The sequence below is a fragment of the Saimiri boliviensis genome, chromosome 17, assembly GCF_048565385.1.
Source record: "Saimiri boliviensis isolate mSaiBol1 chromosome 17, mSaiBol1.pri, whole genome shotgun sequence".
Taxonomy (NCBI): Eukaryota; Metazoa; Chordata; class Mammalia; order Primates; family Cebidae; genus Saimiri; species Saimiri boliviensis.
Genome location: NC_133465.1, coordinates 52445616 through 52466740, shown reverse-complemented (window position 1 = coordinate 52466740; position 21125 = coordinate 52445616). Strand labels below are relative to the sequence as shown.

Here is a 21125-nt window from a genome sequence, read left to right as displayed (position 1 = left end):
GATGCTGCTTTGGCCATGACATGCCTGCTTCCCCTTCAGCTTCTGCCATGATTATAAGTTTCCTGAGGCCTTCCCAGGAGTTGAACAGATCACGCTTCCTGTACATCCTATGGAAGTGTAAACCAATTAACCTCTTTTTTTTTTTTTTTTTTTATAAATCGCCCAGTCTCAGGTATTTCTTTATAAAAATGCAAGAATGAACTAATACAAAAACTAGTGTGTAGCTATAATCATCCACCACTCTACTGGAGCAACAATTCATTAACTTTTTTCACATCTATATTCTGACATTGATGATTCAATATACAGGAAGAAAATAATATTTATTTTAGACATTATGTATATTCATTTATTCTTGGATTATACTGTGAAGTAAACATAGTCTCTACAACATAGTAAATGAAAGCCACCTTTATTACTATGACAGTTTAACCTAAATAAATTAGAATTTCATGACACTGCCTTAGGCTGTTCTTAATAACTTGTAAAATGAAACTTAAACTTAATTTTCTTTTTTCATTCTTCATCTTTGCCTCCCTCACCTATATTCCCCAAATTTCTTCTTTGGTTTGCCTATATTTGGCTTTCCAATCACCTTCATGATGTTTCTGAGACTATATAGTTTAGTCAGTGACATTTAGGGTCCCAATACTTGCTGTATAACAATGTTAATATTCATTTAAAATCTTAATGTCCATTTCAAAAAAAAATCATAATAGTAATAGTAAATGTACATATGCAAACATATCCCCTTCTTTAGTACTGGATATTTCTGTGTACTTACAGTAATTAAAAGTACAGTATCAGTATTTCTTATAATTAAACTCAAAACCCTCTTTGAAAGGCACCAAAACAATTGAAATACTCACCACTGGTTGGGAGACGATTTACTAGCTCCGTGTGTTCCTCATATGTAAGCTCAATCCCCATATCTTCCAGGAAATTGTCCAGGTTACAGATCTCAATTTTTTCTTTGAAGACACAGAAAAGTACATAACAAGAAATTGTGATCTTTCTAATTATTTTGGAGTATGAAAACACAGTGCTTTACTATCATTAAGAACAACAGGCCGGGCACGGTGGCTCAAGCCTGTAATCCCAGCACTTTGGGAGGCCGAGGTGGGTGGATCACGAGGTCAAGAGATAGAGACCATCCTGGTCAACATGGTAAAACCCCATCTCTACTAAAAATACAAAAAATTAGCTGGGGATGGTGGTGCGTGCCTGTAATCCCAGCTACTCAGGAGGCTGAGGCAGGAGAATTGCCTGAACCCAGGAGGCAGAGATTGCGGTGAGCTGAGATCCCATCACTGCACTCTAGCCTGGGTAACAAAAGAGAAACTCAGTCTCAAAAAAAAAAAAAAAAAAAAAAAAAAAAAGAACAACAAACAGTGAGAGTTGTTCATTAGAATAATGAGAATTAAAATAAAAGTCATTCCCTTCATTATGCTTCAGTGTGTGATGACAAATAACTGAAGACACAGTAAAAATTGTTGGGCATTATATGATAAAATAGACAATCAGTTCATATAAATTTTACTTGAAAGCAGTGGCTTAATTTGAGACTACTTCAGATATTCATTATCATTGTTGACTATATTCACCTGATAACAATAAATATATCACATGTTGATTTTTCCATAGATATTTAGGTTGTAACTAAGTTCACATTAGCAGTATAAAACTTTTTTCATTTCCAGTATCTTCAAATTCTGTTTTTAGCAAAAACAAAAACAAAAAACAAAAAAGATTTCTGCCAAAATGTAGGTGAACACATAAAAGTACAGGAGTTTTTCTTCCCATGAAAAATCTTATCACAAGTAACCCCAAAGGATGGCAATAAACACATGTTTTACTCCTTTTCTTGCCAAGACCCCTTTAAAACAATTGAAATTGATTAAAATAAGGGGAAAAGATAATAAACAAAATAAATTCAAAGGGACATGATAGTGAACAAAACAGAAATTCTCTGTCTCAAGTAGTTTATACACTAATTTGGGGTGACATACAACAAAGAAGTAAACAAGTAGATACAATTGAAAAAACAGGGTGGAAGAAAGCACAGTCTAAACTATTCAAAGGACTAGGTAGATAGAAGCAAAGATGTGAAGGAAGCTAATTTGCCCAGAAACAAACAAACAAAAAACACCAGAAAAGCTCAATGCTCAGTTTTGGCAGATACTAAGTTTAAAATTAAAAAGGCAGGAGGAGGGTAAAATTTGAAAATAAAGAGGTTAAATGACGGTCTGCCTATGGAACATTTGTATCAGCCAGTCTCAACCTCTCCTTCTCTAAAATCCCTGAGTCACAAAGAAACTGGCAGTTCAGCATTTACTCCCTGATCAAAATACTGGAAAATCCTCCAGTAACAGGATGAAAACCACAGCTGTCAAGTTGGATTTTCATGACAGAATAAAGCACAACTAATTCTGCCATTTAGAGGGCCTCTGAGCTAACTGTTGCCTCTCCACCTGCTCTCTCTGCAGCAAAGCTTGGCAGACAACACATTTCTTTCATTTCACTCATACACAGGACTTTTATTTATGCTGGAGACCTAAGAGCTCAACCAATCCACAGATATAAAAACAAGACCAACTCATATTGGCTACCAGGTATGATCTATTCAGTCTCTCATTCTTAACTATATAAATAGATGATTAAGGAAATGAAAGATAATTTAAACCAACAAAGATCTCTAATATGCTAAAAGAGATTCTGGAAGATAGTATACTTATAGTGCATGAATGTGGGACTATGTGAAATGAACAAAAAGAAAAGCATCCTTAGAAGTTAAAATTATTAGTAAGAACTTAAAGATTCTGGAAAAAAATTAAAAATAAGGCTGCGAGACTTAGAAAAAAATAGGTCTTCAGGGAGACACAAGCAAGCTGAGAAAGCCCACAGAGTTCTAAGCAAAATGAAAATGATCTACAACTGGACCTATCATTGTAAAATTTCAGATTGCCAAGATAAGGAGAAAAGTCTTGACTCAAAGAGAAAAGAAAAACAATCAGGCAGGTGCAGTGGCTCATGTCTATAATCCCAGCACTTTGGGAGGCTGAGGTGGGCAGATCACCTGAGTTCAGGAGTTTGAGATGAGCCTGGCCAACACAGTGAAACCCCATCTCTACTAAAAATACAAAAATTAGCTGGGATTGCTGGTGGGTGCCTGTAATCCCAGCTACTTGGGAGGCTGAGGCAGGAGAATTGCTTGACCCCGGGAGGTGGAGGTTGCAGTGGGCCAAGATCACGCCATTGCCTGGGCAACATGAGTGAAACTCCATTTCAAAAAAAAGAAAAAAGAAAGAAAAAAATAACAATGAGTCACAAAGGATCATACCTTAGGTTGTCATCAAACTTCTCATCGACTACACTGGATTCTTATAAATAATGAATCAAGTTTTTTTTAATACTGAAGGAAAATAATTTTGAACCTAGAATTATATTCCCAGATAAACTATCATTGTGGACAATATAATAGAATAGAATCCATTATACGAAATGAGTAAGAAGCTATAAGATGTTACTAATGTGGCCAAGAGCTCATTGGTTCCATCATTTGACAAGAAAAAAAGAAAAAGAAAAAGAAAAAGAAACTCTAGCAGAAATTCCAGGAGAAAAAGATACAGTCTACATATAAACAAAACTAAAACTAAAATGTGGCATGACATTGAGGTATTAATATTGATAAAAAGGAAGAATCCAGGACATCAGGACATTCTCCTTTGGGTATTACAGATGTCATAACTCAAAAAGAAGTAACTGTATTACTAGCCCACTAATAAACTCAGAAACTTTCGAAATATACATATACACATATCTGTAGACATATACATATAATTATATACATATATACATATCTGCAGATATACATATATAATTACATGTACATATACACATATCTGTAGATATATACATATAATTATATATGTATATATAAACTTTAAAATTATACATATACTTTTAAAAATTATGTATGTATTATATATCTGTAGATATATACATATAATTATATACCCTAAACAATGGGAGAGTAAAAGCAACAGATTTCTGGAAATTGAAGTTAAAGAGGATTAAAGGCACTAATATTCTTTGATTCTATGGTAGAGAGTCAAGAGATACTGTCAAAAGGATAGGGAAAAAGAAATAGAAGCTAGTGTTTATTATTTAAAGTTACTAATTCAATGAACAGAAGAAGCGAAACTAATCTTTTAAGTATAACAACTTGAGTAAGGGAAGGGATGTGGAAGCTACGTCAGGAGCAAAACTATCATTATCATCAGTAGCAGGGTGTCAATAGATAACATCTAGAACTGCAGATCTTACCGCGTTGTCTGCAGACCATCGGGAGTCGCTAAATCTTTTCAGGGAACCCACAAAGTCAAAACTATTTTCATAACAGTAATTAGACATTATTTGCCTTTTTCATTGTGTTGACATTTGTACTGATAATACAAAAACAAAAGTGGGTAAAATTGATGGCATCTGATCACAAACCAAGGCAGAAGCACCAAGCAATACTACTAGTCATTATATTTTTTACTGCCATGACTTTGAGCTAAAATAATAAATAAATAATTTTTACTTAAAAATATCTTGATAATTATGTCTTTTGAGTATTTTGTATAATAAAATACAGAGAGTACTTCTGCTACATATAGAACTAAAAGAGCTTTCTTGGGGAAAAGCATGTGATTAAGCTGTGAGCTGAACTAGCTGCTTTCTTTATGGACAACAGTTTTACTTGAAAGAATGAAAGGCAAACTATACTTATTCAGACATGGATATATGGAAGACCTTTTGAAAATCAGTCTTCAAGGAAAACAATTGACAATGTTTGTTGTCAGTGATAAAATTCAAGTTTTTAAGTGAAAACTTAAGGGGAGTGTGATTGGAGGTGGGGAAAGATGGAGTAAGGAATTGTTTCATTTTATTTTTAGCCTTTCTGTACCTTTTAATTTTTAAACATTTTAGTAAATGGTAAAAATAACCTATTAATAAAATACAAGGATGAACAAAAATGGAGAAAAATGTGGAAAGGAGCATACTGCTTTTATCAATCTTGACATGGCAATTTTTGCTCACCTTTAAGCATCTTCACAACCCCTGTCAGTGTATTCATATCCACATCTTCATCAGCTATAAGATAAATTCATATATATAGGCATTGATATTCAAAAAATAATTCATATTTGGTAATTTTTACCATTTCTTTTAGAATTTCTTCACCTGTTGTTTTTACTCCCTCATCTCTAAAACAGAGAAAATAATACTATCTATCTCATAGGCTTTGAGTAAGCATTAAAAGAGACAGAAGAAGTACTTAGACATGCCTGACACACTACATACACTAAAAAAAAATAGCCATTAGTATTTTTATTTTAAAAGTAATAGAAGCTGAGTCTATATCTATTCTTCTGATATAAAAAGAGTCATACTATATATCTTTTCTCATTTGAATATAACACTGATATTTATAACATCTTTTTAAAATATAAAATCTAATTTGTTAAATTTCCTATCTAATCTCTACATATAATATATGATCTGGGGGCTTGTTACAGTGGCCTGAAGAATAGTTTTTTCATGGAAAGTAGCCAAACAAATATTCCTAAATATATGGAAAGAAGAAACTCTATTATCAATGTTTCTCCTTTTCACATTTGTTAAGGTCCATAAAAAGAAGTTAAGGGAGATATGATTTTAATTAGCAAACAGTTACAAGTAATAGCAGCATGACTTGATGCTCCCCTCTGGCCTCTATATATATGCAGATAATTATCTGTGTGGAAAGAAAAAATAAATACCAATTGTACCGTAAAAGAATATGTAAATATAATTTACATGCACATATATATAATCTTTAAAACTATAATTATTCTCATAAGACCAAGAGAGTAAGAATCAATGATAAGAATCTTTAGTAATATATCAAACAGACTCTAGGTAATGTTAATTGCTGCAAAAAAGCCATGTAATTTCTGATTATTTGCTAGGAGACCAAGAGGCTTTTTGAAGTTTCTTAGCCAACTGTGATTTAAAAGGTTTTGTTCTGTAAATTAAGGAAAGTTAATAATTTTTAAAACTTTTAAATTTAAATTTTTGTGGGTACATAGTAGGTATATTTATTTATGAGTTACATGAGATGTTTAGATACAGGAATGCAATGTATAATAATCATATCATGTAAAATGGAGTATCCAGCCCCTCAAACATTTATCCTTTGTGTTACAAACAATCCAATTATACTCTTCTAGTTATTTTAAAATGTACAATTAAATTATTGTTGACAGTAGTCACCATGTTATTCTGTCAAATACAAGGTCTTCTTTATTCTTTCTAACTACTTTTTTTTGTATCTATTAACCATTCCCACCTCCCCAACACCTTCCCATTACACTTTCCAGCCTCTGGTAACCATTTTCCTACCCTCTATCTCCATGAATTCAATTATTTTAATTTTTAGATCCCACAAATAAGTAAGAAAATGCAATGTTTGTCTTCCTGTGCCTGGCCTATTTCACTTAGCATAATGACCTCCAGTTCCATTCATAGTGGAATGGAAATGACAGGATTTCATTGTTTTTTTATGGCTGAACAGTACTCCATTGTGTATAAGTACCACATTTCCATTACCCATTCACCTGTTGATGAGCACTTACGTTGCTTTAAGTAAAGTTAATAAGTTTTTAATGTAAAATAATACCTACCCATAATACTTGATTATCTTTAAAGCATGTACTTACATCACACATAGTTGGATTTAGAATGATAATCCCTGAACCAATTGGCAGTACTTTTCCAGACTGGTCATAGATTGACAATTTATGTTAAGATCACAACAAAGAGGATGCTAAATACTAAGCTAAAGACTTAAATATAGGCAGTGGATATATAATAAGAGAATTGTGGTTATGAGAGAAGTGTCTTTGTTTTAGGAATGCCTTTGTTTAATATTTAGCACAACCAACCTGCAAGTAATCAGTGAAAATAAACCAAAACATAAAACAAGAGTAAAGCTATTTCTGTTACAATTTCTATAATTGAAATTCTGTGCATCAGGAATTGCAGGGCTTACTGGGGATGGCCTGTCTCTACTCTATGTAGGGTTGGCTGGACTTGCTCAGATGGATGTATTTGGGGTTGACTTGTTCACACATCTAGCTTTTCAATGAGGAAAACTGGAATATTGGGGCCCCTGTTCTTGTGGTCTTTCATCCTTTAAGACTTCTGTCCCCTTGTGATCTTAAAATCTCCCAAGGTTTCTCTTTCTCCATGGAATTCTTTACTGCAGCTCAGGGATCCAATAATGAAAGCAGAAGTTGATAGGACTGTTAAGATCTAGATTTGGAAGACCCAGGATGTGACTTCTACCACATTCTATTCATTAAGAAAAGTCACAATACTAACCCAGATTCAAAGGATAGGGAGATACTCTACCTCTTACAGAGCAGAATGGTAAAATAAAATTATAAAGAGTTGGGAAGAATTATTATAGTTAGTCTTGAAAATAATCTATCTTGTATAGATAAATAGATGGCAATAAAAAATGTGGCAAAGTATTAACAATTTTTGAATATAGATGTTGGATAAACAGATGTTCATTATATTACATCTGCAAATTTTCTGCAAGTTTAAAATATTTAAAAATAAAATCTGAGAGGACACTTGGCAGATTCTTCTCCATGTACCACCTCCAGGTGCTCATGACAGAAAGATTGGGGCATAGCACAGGATCAGAAGGTGCCTTCCACACTGAAGCCAGACTGGAGGAGAGGAGTAACAACCATCATGTGAAAGACACCAGGCTTGCATGGGCCCTTCTTTCATAAGGCTCAAAAACTGGATGCTGCTGGGAAGGGGCAACAGATTCTGTCATTCTCAAGGCACAATTCACAAAACACACTGAGGGTTGGTGAGACGGGAAACACTAAATTGAAAAACTTCCTTCCCCCTGAGAGAGAAGTAGGATACCATCTTGGGGCTAGGATCCTATGCCAATGCCAACTAATATCTCCAACTACTGGAAAAGGAACAAGAAGCTGTCTCCCACACAAGGCCCACTACAATGAAATGCAGTGTTTGGCTGCCACAGAGAGGAGGCATAGGATAAAAACAAAAACTAAAGGCAGCTAAAGAAAAAGAACATATTACATACAGAGGAAAAGTATTGCAGCACACTTCTCAACAAAAGCTATGCAAGACAGAATATTATGCAGTTATATCTTTAAAATACTAGAATAGAAGGAGAGTGGGGAAGTTGTGAACCCATAATTCTTTACAAAGGGAAAAAAACCTTTCAAAATGAAGGAAAACGAAAATCTTTCACCCCTATGGAGAGATCCACATGGCAAGGAACAAAGGCCTCTGGCCAATAGATCCAGGGAGTACTAAAGTTGCTACTAGCAATAACCATGCAAGTGAGTAATCTTGGAGATGAATCCTCCAACCTCAGTGAAACTTTCAGATGACTGCAGCCCTAACCTACATCTTAACTGCAGCCTCATCAGAGATCCTAAGCCAGAGCCACCCCTTATGCCACTCCCATATTTTTGATCCACTGAAGCTGTGTGCAAATAAGTGGTTCTCATTTTAAGCCGTTAAGTTTTGGGAGTGATTTGTTATATAACAATAAGTAATTAATACTTATTAAATAGGTAAAATAGGCCATAAAATAAACTTCAACCAATTCAAAAGAATATAAATTACATAGTGTATGATTTCTGACCAGAACAGAATTAAACCAGAAAACAATAACAGAAAAATATTGCAAGACTGCACAAACCTTTGGAAATTCAATAACACACTAAATAATCTGTAGGTCAAAGTGGAAATCATAAGAATAATTAGAAAATATTTTGAATTGAATGATAACAAAAATACAATAAAACTGTAGGATACATTTAAGTAGTGCCGAAAGAAAAAGTGGATAGTATTTATGGTTATACTAGAAAGAAAGCTATCAAGACAGTGACCTAATCTTACACTTGACAAGCAAAACAATATTAATCTAAAGCAAGAACAAGGAAGCAAATACAGAACAGAAGGTGGTAAAATTGAAAACATAAAACTGGGAGAATAAATCAATGAAACTATAAGCTGGTTTCAATAAAGAAATAAAATTGGTAACATGATCAAAAAAATAACAGAGAATACACAAATAACCAACCAATAATCAGAAATAAAAGAGGGGAAAACAACTACAGATCCTGCAGGCAATAAACAGGTAATAAGCAAATATTATGAGCAACTTTTTAATCTATAAATGTTCTATCTAAAAAAAAGAACAAATTTCTTGAAACACAAACTATCAAGGATCTCTAAAACAAAATAGGTAGGCCAAATATTCATGTATCTATCTATTAAAGAAATTAAATGAATATTTAAAACCTTCCAATAGAGAAAATTCCAGAAGAGGAAGGCTTCAATGATCAATTCAATTGAACATTTGAGGAAAAAATGTTACCAATTCTATACAAGCTCTTCCAGAAAACAGGAGAGGAAGGGACACTTTCCAATTCTTCCTATGAGAGCAGTATTACTCTGACACTATAATCACATGAAGATAGTATAAGAAAAAAAGGTACAATCTGGCCAAATTCAATGGCTCATGCCTGTAGTCCCACCAACTCACAAGACTGAGGCAGAAGGATTACTTGAGTTCAGGAGGTTGAGGCTGCAATGAGCCATGATCATGCCACTGCACTCCAGCCTGGGCAACAGAGTAAGACAATTGTCTCAAAAACAGAAAACAAGCAAAACAAAACGAAAACCCTCCAATCTAAACTTCTTCATGAACTTAGGTGTAAATATCCTCAAAAATATTTGCAAATTCAGTCAAGCAATATATTTAAGAGATAATATATTATGACCAAATAAGAGTTATACTAGGAATACAAAATTGGTTTAACACTAGAAAGTCAATCAATGTAATTTACTATATTAACTAAATAAGGAAAAAAAGCTGAACACTTCAATGGATGCAGATAAAGCGTTTAACAGAATTGATTATCCATAAATGATAACTCTCAGGAAACTAGGAATTAAATGAAATTTCTTCAGCCTTCAATGAAGGGCATTGAAAAACACATAACATCATACTGAATGGTGAAAAACTGATTTCTTTCTCCCTAAAATTGGGAACAAGGGAAGGATATCTGGTCTCACCACTCCTATTCAACTTTGTGCTGGAAGTCCTAGCCAGTAAAATAAGGCAAGAAAAACAAAGGGCATGTAGATGAGGATTAGAAAAAAAGCCTTTAATCCTAGCACTTTGGGAGGCTGGGGTGGTGGATCATGAGGTCAGGAGTTCAAGACAAGCCTGGCCAAGATGGTGAAACCCTGTCTCTACTAAAAATACAAAAATTAGCTGGGCGTAGTGCTGGGTGCCTGTAATCTCAGCTACTCGGGAGGCTGAGGCAGAGAATTGCTTTAACCTGCAGTAAGCTGAGATTGTGCCGCTGCATTCCAGCCTGGGTGACAGAGCAAGACTCTTGTCTCAAAAATAAAAAAGAAAAAGAAAAAGAAAGAAAGAAAAGAAAAGAAAAGGAAAAAAAATAAAGAAATAAACCAGCCTCTATTCATAGAGACACATATTTTCAAAGAAAATTCTAAAGATTCTGCCAAAAAAGTTAAAACTAGCAGATGAATTTACAGACCAATCTATAAAAATACATGATGTTTTTATATACTAACAATAAATAATTGGAAATTGAAAGATTTTTGAATTGTTATTTGCAGTAGTACCAACAACCATGAAATACTTAAGTGTAAATCAGGCAAAACATGTATAAGATCTGTGTGCTATCAGTACCACAGGAAATGTAAGAAAACTATACACACGTTTACAGATCTCTGTGTTAAAAACTATAAAACACTGATGAGCAAAATCAAAGATAAATAAATGAAGACATATACCTTGTCATAGATTAGAAGATTCAATATTATTAAATTGTCAATTTTCCCAAATTGATTGATTAAATGCAATGCTAATAAAAATCTTAGCAGAAATTTCTGGTAGAAATTGAGAAGCTGATTCTAAAATTTATATGAAAAAGCAAAAAATAAAAAAATCATAAATACAATAATCTCTCTAGAGGGACAGGATTAATTAAAAAAATAAAAAAATACAATAGTCAAAACAATTTTGCAAAAAAAGAACAAAGTTGGTAGACAGGCAGTATCAACTTCAAGACTTATTATAAAAATACATTAAAGGCTAAACAAAAAAAATAAATGAAACTGAATAGATAATCCAGAAATAAAGTCACATACATATAAATCAACTGATTTTCTACAGAAGGGAAAAGGCAATTCAAGGGTAAAAAACAGTCCATTCAATAAATAGTGCTGATTCAATTGACTATTCATATGTTTTTAAAAGAGAACCTCAACTCATATATTATAACATATGCAAAAACTAGGTCAAAATGATCATAGACCTAAATGTAAAATTTTAAACATAAAACTTCTAGAACTGTGCTGCCTTATAGGATAGCCACTAGCTATATGCAGCTGTTGAACATTTGAAATGTGTATTGTCTAAAGTGAGGTGTGTCATAAGAGTAAAATATTCTGGGCCGGGCGCGGTGGCTCAAGCCTGTAATCCCAGCACTTTGGGAGGCCGAGGCGGGTGGATCACGAGGTCAAGAGATCGAGACCATCCTGGTCAACATGGTGAAACCCCATCTCTACTAAAAATACAAAAAATTAGCTGGGCATGGTGGCGCTTGCCTGTAATCCCAGCTACTCAGGAGGCTGAGGCAGGAGAATTGCCTGAACCCAGGAGGCAGAGGTTGCAGTGAGCCGAGATCGCGCCATTGCACTCCAGCCTGGGTAACAAGAGCGAAATTCCGTCTCAAAAAAAAAAAAAAAAAAAAAAGTTTGTACTAGATGATAATTTTATGGTTAGAGCTTTGAGTAAAATATTCAACAGATTTCAAAAAACTTAGTTTGAAAAAAGGGAAGTAAAATATTTCATTAATAAGTTTTATACTGATTGCAAGTGTAAATGATAATCCTTAGGATATTTTTATTTAAAATTTATTTTTAAATAATTTTTACCTCTTCCAAATTTTATTAATGTAACTACAAGAAAACCTAAAATTACATATGAGGATTGCATTATATATCTTTTGGACAGCACTGGTCTAGAAGAAAACATAGTAGAAAATATATCTTTGGATTAGGTAAAGATTTCCTAGATACAGCACAAAAGCACTGTCTACAAAAGAAAAGTTTCAAAAATCACGGATAAAAAAACGAAAAGATAAGTAACAGACTGAGAAGAAATGTTTACAAAGTATCTATCAAATAAAGAACTTGTATTTAGAATACATAAAAGGTTCTCAAGAGTCAATAATCAGAAAATAACTTAATCAAAAAGTAGGCAAAATATTTGAATGGACGTTTTAGAAAACAAAATATGCTGATGGCAATTAAGAACTTGTTGTTCAACATTACTTGTCCATAGGGAAATACAAATTAAAGCCACAATGAAACACCAATACACACATATGATGACAGTAAAAAATAGACAGCTTATGCTATCAAGTGCTAGGAAGTCTGCAGAGCAACTGAAATGCCAGTATCAGAGATGGTATAGCCACTTTGAAAAAAACAATGACAGTTTTTTCTAGTCACTACAAACTTATAGTGTAGTCAAACTATAAGTTTGAGTATGTTTGTAGTGACTATAACCATCAAAAACTGGAGCAATCCAATGTCTAATATCGGGAGAAAGGATAAACAAATGTTGATAAACCCATACAATGAAATACTATTTAGCAAAAAGAGCAGAGAACTACTGAAACTTTCAATACCACTGATGAATTTCAAAACCTTGTTGAGTAAAGCAGCCATACACAAAAGATTATATACATAAGATTATACTGTATAATTCCATTCATAGGAAGTTCTGTAACAGGCAAAATAATCAATGGTAATAAGAATGTGGTAGAAATGTGGTTTGTCTCTTGGGAGGGAATAAGTAACTAACTGGCAAGGAGCATAAGGGAATTCTCTAAAAAGGTAAATTTATCACCCATATCTAAGAATATTGTTTTCCTTTATTCTGTAGCTGTGATTTACTTTCAAATGACAGAAAAGCAAAGAGACTTGGAGACTCCATTCCTGACTAGATAGATTATTCAATTCTGTTATTTACTCTTATTCACAACGCTTCTCCACAATCCCCTTGGAAAGTAAAGACTGGTTAATTTCAAAGTATCTCAGGAGTGTGTTATTGCTGTATTTATAATTATTTTTCTCCCAGTTGTTGCAAATAGTATTCCTTAAATATTTATTGAATTAAAAAGCCCATCTTATTCTAATCTTAATCTGTGGTTTTATTATATATACATTATACTCAATTTTTAAAAATGAAAACAGTTGAGGCAAAAATACAGGTGTGCATAGTCACTAAAGGTTTTTGAACAGCAGGGTAGCACATTAAAAGCTGTGCTTTAGGGAGAATCATCTGACAGGAGGGTATTAACATCTAAGAAGTTTACTATTGCTTAGCCTGTCAAATAGTAAGTAGCAGGACTTTTGTAATGGTATGAAAATAATTTTAAAAAAATATTTAGCCTAGGCAATTCAAATAAGTATAGAATTAGAAACTCCCACAGAAAAGTCTTCAAAGTCATAACCATAATGAGATATTTTAAAGCCTCACCAGTAGCAGACAGGTGGTCTAGTAGACATTGTTGTTCTTCTTCTGTAAGTTTTATATCCATGTTTTTCAGAATAGCATCCACATTTCTGACATCAATCTTCTCTCCTTTAGAAAACAAGTGTATTGATGGGAATAAGAAAAATATCAAATCATACAACAGTGTGAAGTTTACGTGTTATAAGTACTACTTGCTGTTTGAAATAATGAAAGAAAATCATCCATTGGTGTTTATTGTACTTTAGAACACAAATCCTTAACTTTATAAAGATGAATAAAACATTTTGATCAGGTAATTATTTAATTAATTATGGTAAAGCAGAAACCAAACTGAATAATGATAATCAATAAAGGCTTTGAAAAGTTGAGTTGGAAGGCTTGATTTTACTTGAATTGCCAACTCTACAATCTCTATTTATTAAATTAAAACAATTATTCAAGGTATGATTTTCCATGAATACCTATAATTTTGTGATTTTTTTTACTTGCCAAGATTATTAAGAAATTGAAAAGTAATAAAATAGCATGCTGTCTCAAAAGGATAATATTACTAAATATTTTCTCAGATCTAGATGTAGCCAAAAGAAATCTCACGTAATAAGAAATGGCCATATAATAACAAAATAACGTGGAAGGGAAACTATTAAACTAGTTGTCTAAGAACAAAATGAGTATTTTAAAATAAATGTGTTGTCTCTATGTTTACCAAATGAACTATATTTTTAAAAAGTATATACAAAAACAATGTTGCCACAGCTAGTACTGTTAAGTTTTAGAAGTTCATTTTACTTATTCATATTTTTAGCTCTTAATATAGTGTCTAGCACTGCCTAGTTATTCAGTAAATGTTTGTTTAATTAACAAATTTTAACTCACCTATGAGTGCCCCATTTTTTATTCCGTTTTTCTTTTTCACTTCATTATCAGCTCCAAAATAAAGAAGAAATTATGTCACAATTATAGTAAGTTTTATCAAATCATTAATGTTAAACATAGCAGTTCTGGGATGTTGTATATATTGACCTATAACCTCATTTAATTAAAAATAAGTATAAGGGTAGAATCAGGAATAATTAAGGAAGATTCTTGTTTCTGAGACTTAATGAATGATTCACAAAATAAGGCACCTCTGAAATATGTAATAGACCAAAAAACAACAACAAAAAAACCCAGTATTTAAGTTTTGTAATATCTTTCAGAACTCGACATGAGTTCCTTTTTAGATGATGAAGGGAAGATGCTCCATCTGTTTTATTCATTCTGCTACTGTAAGGAGATAGGGATATGGTACTTTTTCCTCTTATTATCTAACAAAATAAACTTTTTTGAGTAATCTATTTTAGTGAGCTTTCCCTTCTAATTTGTGTATGCTAACCAACAAAAATATGCTTATAGTCCATTAAGAGCCCTAGAAGGCAGCAAGACACATAGACTTTTTTGAGAAACCATAGCAAGGAGAAAGTAGAAAAGAAATGCCAGTACTGATATGTAAGAAGAAAGGTCTCTGATAGCCACCAAATTTTCTATAGCTCCAGTATGGCATGCAAGAATAGCAAAATATTTTCCATGACACAGTGAAGGGAACAGAGGGTTGTAAGAGTCAAAAGCCCCAAAGCAGTCTGGCAGTCAATCTAAAAGTGCAAAGTAACCAGTGCAAGTGCATGTTGCAAGATAAAATGCCAGGTAAAAATTCAGGTCATTCAGTTAGTGCCAACATGAGAGGCCAAATGAAGATCAGAACAGACATATCATCATAAAGATATATGAGGAGAGGTGCCTCCCTTTCCCCAGGCACCTCTACACAAATCTTCCAGAACATAGATGCAACCCTCTGGAGAAGGGAGAAATGAGAACATCTTGATTTAACTTATAAAAATGCTGATTGGAACATAATTTATTCCAGTAGTTAAGATCACTCAGAACACAAACTCATGTGTGCAAATACTTTAACATCCTTAATTCAGCCAAGATAAGATAAAAGATAAAAAGTCAAGATTTTGTACTCATGAGTTTAATTGTAATACTCACTAGACTGTAGGCTATATTAAGGAATTTTCTTATTTATCTTCGTATTCTCAATGCCTAGTACAGTGGCTGCCCACAATAAACACACAGTAAATATTGATTAAAAGAAAGAATAAACTGATTAATTACATAGCAGATCTTTAATAAATAACTATTCAAAAGCATTATCAATTCCCTGATCACTATATAGAGAATATATTTTCATAAACAACATTAAATACATTGTAAATGCCAACTCAAATATTTACATCAGTGGTTCTTAACTGGGCAATTTTGCCTCCCAGGAAATATTTGGCAATTTCTGGAAACATTTTTGGTTGTCACAATTATGGAGTGCTACTGGAATCTAATGGATAGAGGGCAGAGATGCTGCCAAACATGTGGCAATGCACAGGACAGCTCCCCACAACAAAGAATTACCTAATCCAAAATATCAATAGTGCCAAGGTTCAGAAACCCTGATCAAATTTTTTTGTCTTTGTATACTCTAACAAGTCGAGCACATAGTGTTTTGGTTTCATAGTTAGGCACAAAATACAACAATACTTCTAATGAACTATCATAACTATAAATTGAGTTTAAAAACTTCTTGAATTGCCTGAAGATATCTCATTTAATCCAAGGCTTAACTAAAATTCCACTCTACTACTTAGCAGCTAATAAATTAATACTCATACAGCTACAAATCATCTAACTGTATGATTACTGATTGATTTATTGGTAAATGGAAATAACAAAATCTAGTTCAAAGGATTATTGTGAGAAATAGATAATATATGTATAATACTTTGCACAGTGATTGGAAGTAGTGAACATTCTATATAATGGCTACCATTATAATGTTAAATATTTGTAAATCCAAATCTCAGATCAGACAACCCTTCTAAGCTACAGGCCTAGCTATCCAATGAACTACTGAACATTGTTTGAGGGGGAAGATCATTTCCCTATCTTCAAATCTCCACAGAGGGAAATAATTTTAATTATATTACCCAGAGGTAAAGAAAAGGGGACTACTTCTAATCTCTGTCCTTGCCTCCCTAACCCTTGCTCAGCACTGTCTTCAGTCTAATTCTTTTCCAATTCATTTACCACACTGCTACCAGAGTGAGTGATTACACCAAAGTACAAATTTGATTACCTCAGGAACCTTAAAAATTCTTCAATAATCTTTGTATACTGACATGGAAGCATGTTCATGATATAATGATTAATACAAAAAGCATTTTATATTAAAAATGGAGAACAAAGCACTTAAGCATGAAAATAAACAATGAGAGTACTGAATAATAGCTCATTAAATTCAATCCATGATTCTATACTGATATAAACAAATGAATAAATAAATAAATGAGGAAAAGAAAGTCTTTACTTACATTATACTGATATGTGTGAGGAGGAAAAAGCTTTCTCTTAAATTAGAATGCCAATTAATAAATATTTTTAAAAAATAGAATTAGAAAATTAATCTTTCAATAAAATACCTAGGAATACAGCTAACCAGGGATATGAAAGATCTTTACAAAGAGAAGTATAAAACACCGCTCAAAGAAATCAGAGATACCAACAAACAAAAAAACATTCCATGCTCATAAATAGGAAGAATCAATAGCATTAAAATGGCAAAACCGCCCAAAGCAATTTATAGATTAAGTGCCATTCCTATCAAACTACCAATGATATTCTTCACAGAATTACAAAAAAAAAATTCTAAAATTCATAATGAATCAAAAAAGGGCCCAAGTAGCCAGTGTAATACTAAGCAAAAAAGAACAAAGCAGAAGACATCATACTACCTGACTTCAAACTAAACTACAGGGCTAAAGTAACCAAAACAGGATGGTATTGGTTAAAAAACAGACACACAGACCAAGGGAACAGAATAGAGTTCAGAAATAAGGCCACACACCTACAACCATCTGATCTTTGACAAAGCTCACAAAAATAACCAGTGGGAAATTACTCTCTATTCAATAAATGGTGCTGGGATAACTGTCTAGCCATATGCAAAAGACTGAAACTGACCCCTTCCTTACATCATTTACAAAAATCAAATCAAGATGGATTAAAATTTACATTAAATTTAAAACTCAAAACTATAAACAACCCTGGAAGACAATCTAGGAAACTATTCCAGACATAGGAATGGGCAAGGATTTCCTGATGAAGACTCCAAAAGCAATTGCAACAAAAGTAACAATGACAAATGGGATCCAATTAAACTAAACAGCTTCTGCACAGCAAAAGAAACTATCAACAGAGTAAACAGGCAACCTACAGAATGGAAAAAAAATTTTGCAAACTATGCATCTGAAAAAGTTCCAATATCCAGCATCTATAAGGAAATTAAACAAATTTACAAGGAAAAAAAGCCATTAAAAAGTGGGCAAAGGACATGAACAGACACATTTCAAAAGAAGATACATTTGGTCAGCAAAATTATGAATAAAATATCAATATTACTGATATGGTTTGGCTATGTCCTCACCCAAATCTCATCTTGAATTCCCACATGCTGTAGGAGGGACCCAGTGGGAGGCAACTGAATCATAGGGGCAGATGTTTTCCATGCTGTTCTCATAGTAGTGAGTAAGTCTCACAAGATCTGATGGTGACATAAGGTGGAGTTTTCCTGTACAAGCTCTCCTTGCCTGCCACCCTCCATGTAAGATGCGACTTGCTCCCCCTTGCCTTCTGCCATGATTGTACTGTAAGTCAATTAAAGATTGAGGCCTCCCCAGCCATGTTGAACTGTACGTCCATTAAACCTCTTTCTTTTGTAAATTGCTCAGTCTTGGGCATGTCTTTATCAACAACATGAAAACAAACTAATACAGTAAATTGGTTCCTGTAGAGTGGGGCACTCCTGAAAAGATACCTGAAAATGTAGAAATCATTTTGGAACTGGCTGATAGGCAGAGGTTGGAATTGTTTGGAGGGCTCAGAAAAAGATAGAAAAATGTGGGAAAGTTTGGAACTTCCTAGATACTTGTTGAATAGCTTTGACAAAAATGCTGATAATGATATGAACAATGAAATCCAGCCTGAGGTGGTCTCACACGGAGATGAGGAACTTGTTGGGAAATGGAGTAAAAGTGACTTTTGCTATGTTTTAGCAAAGAGATTAGTGGCATTTTGCCTCTACCCTAGAGATTTACAGAACTTTGAACTTGGGAGAGATTATTTAGAGTATCTGGAAGAAGAAATTTCTTAAGTGGCAAAGCATTCAAGAGGTAATTTGGGTGCTGTTAAAAGTATTCAGTTTTAAAAGGAAAGCATAGCATAAAAGTTTGAAAAATTTGCAGCCTGACAATGTGAGAGAAAAAAAAAATCCCATTTTCTGGGGAGAAATTCAAGCTAGCTGTAGAAATTTTCATAAATAACAAGGACATGAATATTAAACCCCAGGGCAATGGGGAAAATGTCTCCAGGGCATGTCATAGGTCTTCATGGCAGCCCCTCCCATCACAGGCCCAGAGGCCTAGGAGAAAAAGATGGTATCATAGGCCAGGCCCAGAGCCCCCCTGCTATATGCAGCCTAGAGACTTGGTGCCCTACATCCCAGTCACTCAGGATACAAAATCAATGTACAAATGTCAGTAGCATTCCTATACACCAACAACCTCCAAACTGAGAGCCAAATCAAGAATACAACCCAATTTACAATAGGTACAAAATTATAAAATACCTAGGACTACAGCTAACCAAGGAGGTGAAAGACCTCCACAATGAGAACTACAAAACACTGCTCAAATAACAACTTATTTAAATTAGAGCAATTTGCAAATAGCCTAATTCTAAGTCCTAGTTTGGTCATTTTTTAACTAATATTATTTTTACCTTCATAAGATCCCTTAGAAAAAGACAACTGCAATCAACACTCTGGGGCTCACATACTCTAAAATCAACCACACAATTGGGCATAAAACAACCCTCAGCAAATACCAAAAAAAGAAATCATAACAACCATACTCTCAGACCACAGTGTGATACAAATATAAATCAATGCTAAGAAAATCACTCAAAACCATAAAATAAATGGAAATTAAATTACTTCCTTTTGAATAACTTGTGGGTATAACAGAATTAAGGCAGAAATAAATAAATTATTTGAAAGTAATAAAAAACATACCAGATTCTCTGGGACATGGCCACAGCAGTATTAAGAGAGAAGTTTATAGCACTAAACACTCAAATCAAAAAGTTAGAAAGATCTCAAATTAATAAACCAACATCATGTCCAAAGGAACTAAAGAAACAAGAGCAAACAAACCCCAAAACAAGAAATAACCAAAATCAGAGCTGAACGAAAGAAAACTGAGATGTGGAAATGCGGCGTCCGCTCACGCTCTGCACTTATAACAAGGAATATGTGCCATGGGGTTAGGAGTTGGGTTTGATCAGTTAGAAAACTTTTATCTGAGGCTGTAATGATGGGGGGACACATTTCATTCAGTAGGAAAACAGCAAAATTATCACCAGAAGAAAAAATCAGAAGTCAGTTAATGTATCTGTTAGAACCAAAGCCTTTAGGGGAAGATATTGAAAGACAAAATGTTAGTAGCAAATGTTAGTTTCTATTGACCACATTCGGGGAGGCACACACAGGCTTAACAATGAGGCCAGAGGTAATCACATTCAGTAGAAACTATGTTTTGAAAACCAATTCTGCTTTTCACTTTCAGTATGGTATTTAATAAATAAAATGAAATATTCCATACTTCAAAAAAAAAAAAAAAAGAAAACTGAGATGTGAAGAACCATACAAAAGATCAACAAATACAGGAGATAATTCTTTGAAATAGTAAGATAGATAGAACACTAGCTAGACTTAGAAAAAGAGAAGATTCAAATAAACACAACCAATGACAAAGGGACTGTTACCACTGATCCCACAGAAATACAAACAACCCTCAGAGACATGAATACCTAGAAAACTTAGAATAAATGGATAAATACCTGGAAACACACAAACTCCCAAGATTGAACCAAGAAGAGACTGAGTCCCTGAACATATGAATAATGAGTTCCCAAATTGAATCAGTAGTTAAAAAAAACCTTACCAGTTTTTTTTAACTACTGATTCAATTTCCATTTCCTTTGAAAATGTCCAAGACCAGACAGATTCACAGTAGAATTTTATCAGATACATAAGGAAGAGCTGGTACTAAACCTACTGAAACTATTCAAAAAAATTGAGGAGGACAGACTACTTCCTAACTTATTCTATGAAGCAAGCATCATCCTGATACCAAAACCTAACAGAGATGTTAACAACAATGACAACAAAAACTCGGGCCAATATCCTTGCTATTCCTATCAAGCTACCAATGACGTTCCTCACAGAATTAGAAAACACTATTTTAAAAGTCATATGGAACCAAAAAAGAGCCTGAATAGTAAAGGCAATCCTAAGTAAAAAGAACAA

The 21125-nt window shown here is 33.5% G+C and overlaps 1 protein-coding gene across 10 annotated transcripts in view; it reads right to left on the bottom strand.

Annotated features, from left to right (window-relative positions):
* Nucleotides 1-21125, bottom strand: part of EFCAB13 (EF-hand calcium binding domain 13) — a 277023-nt gene that overhangs the window by 80939 nt on the left and 174959 nt on the right. For 9 of the 10 annotated variants that reach the window (XR_012514684.1, XM_074388801.1, XM_074388793.1 and 6 more), the window contains 4 exons: nt 14549-14599; nt 13676-13780; nt 5086-5139; nt 870-971 (listed from right to left, as the gene is read on the bottom strand). Coding sequence is in view for 9 of the 10 variants with exons in the window: in XM_074388801.1 (XP_074244902.1) it covers nt 870-971; nt 5086-5139; nt 13676-13780; nt 14549-14599 (312 nt within the window). In the remaining variant the exon portion in view is untranslated. The remainder of the gene's footprint in view (nt 1-869; nt 972-5085; nt 5140-13675; nt 13781-14548; nt 14600-21125) is intronic. The other variant, XM_074388794.1, reaches the window with a different exon arrangement.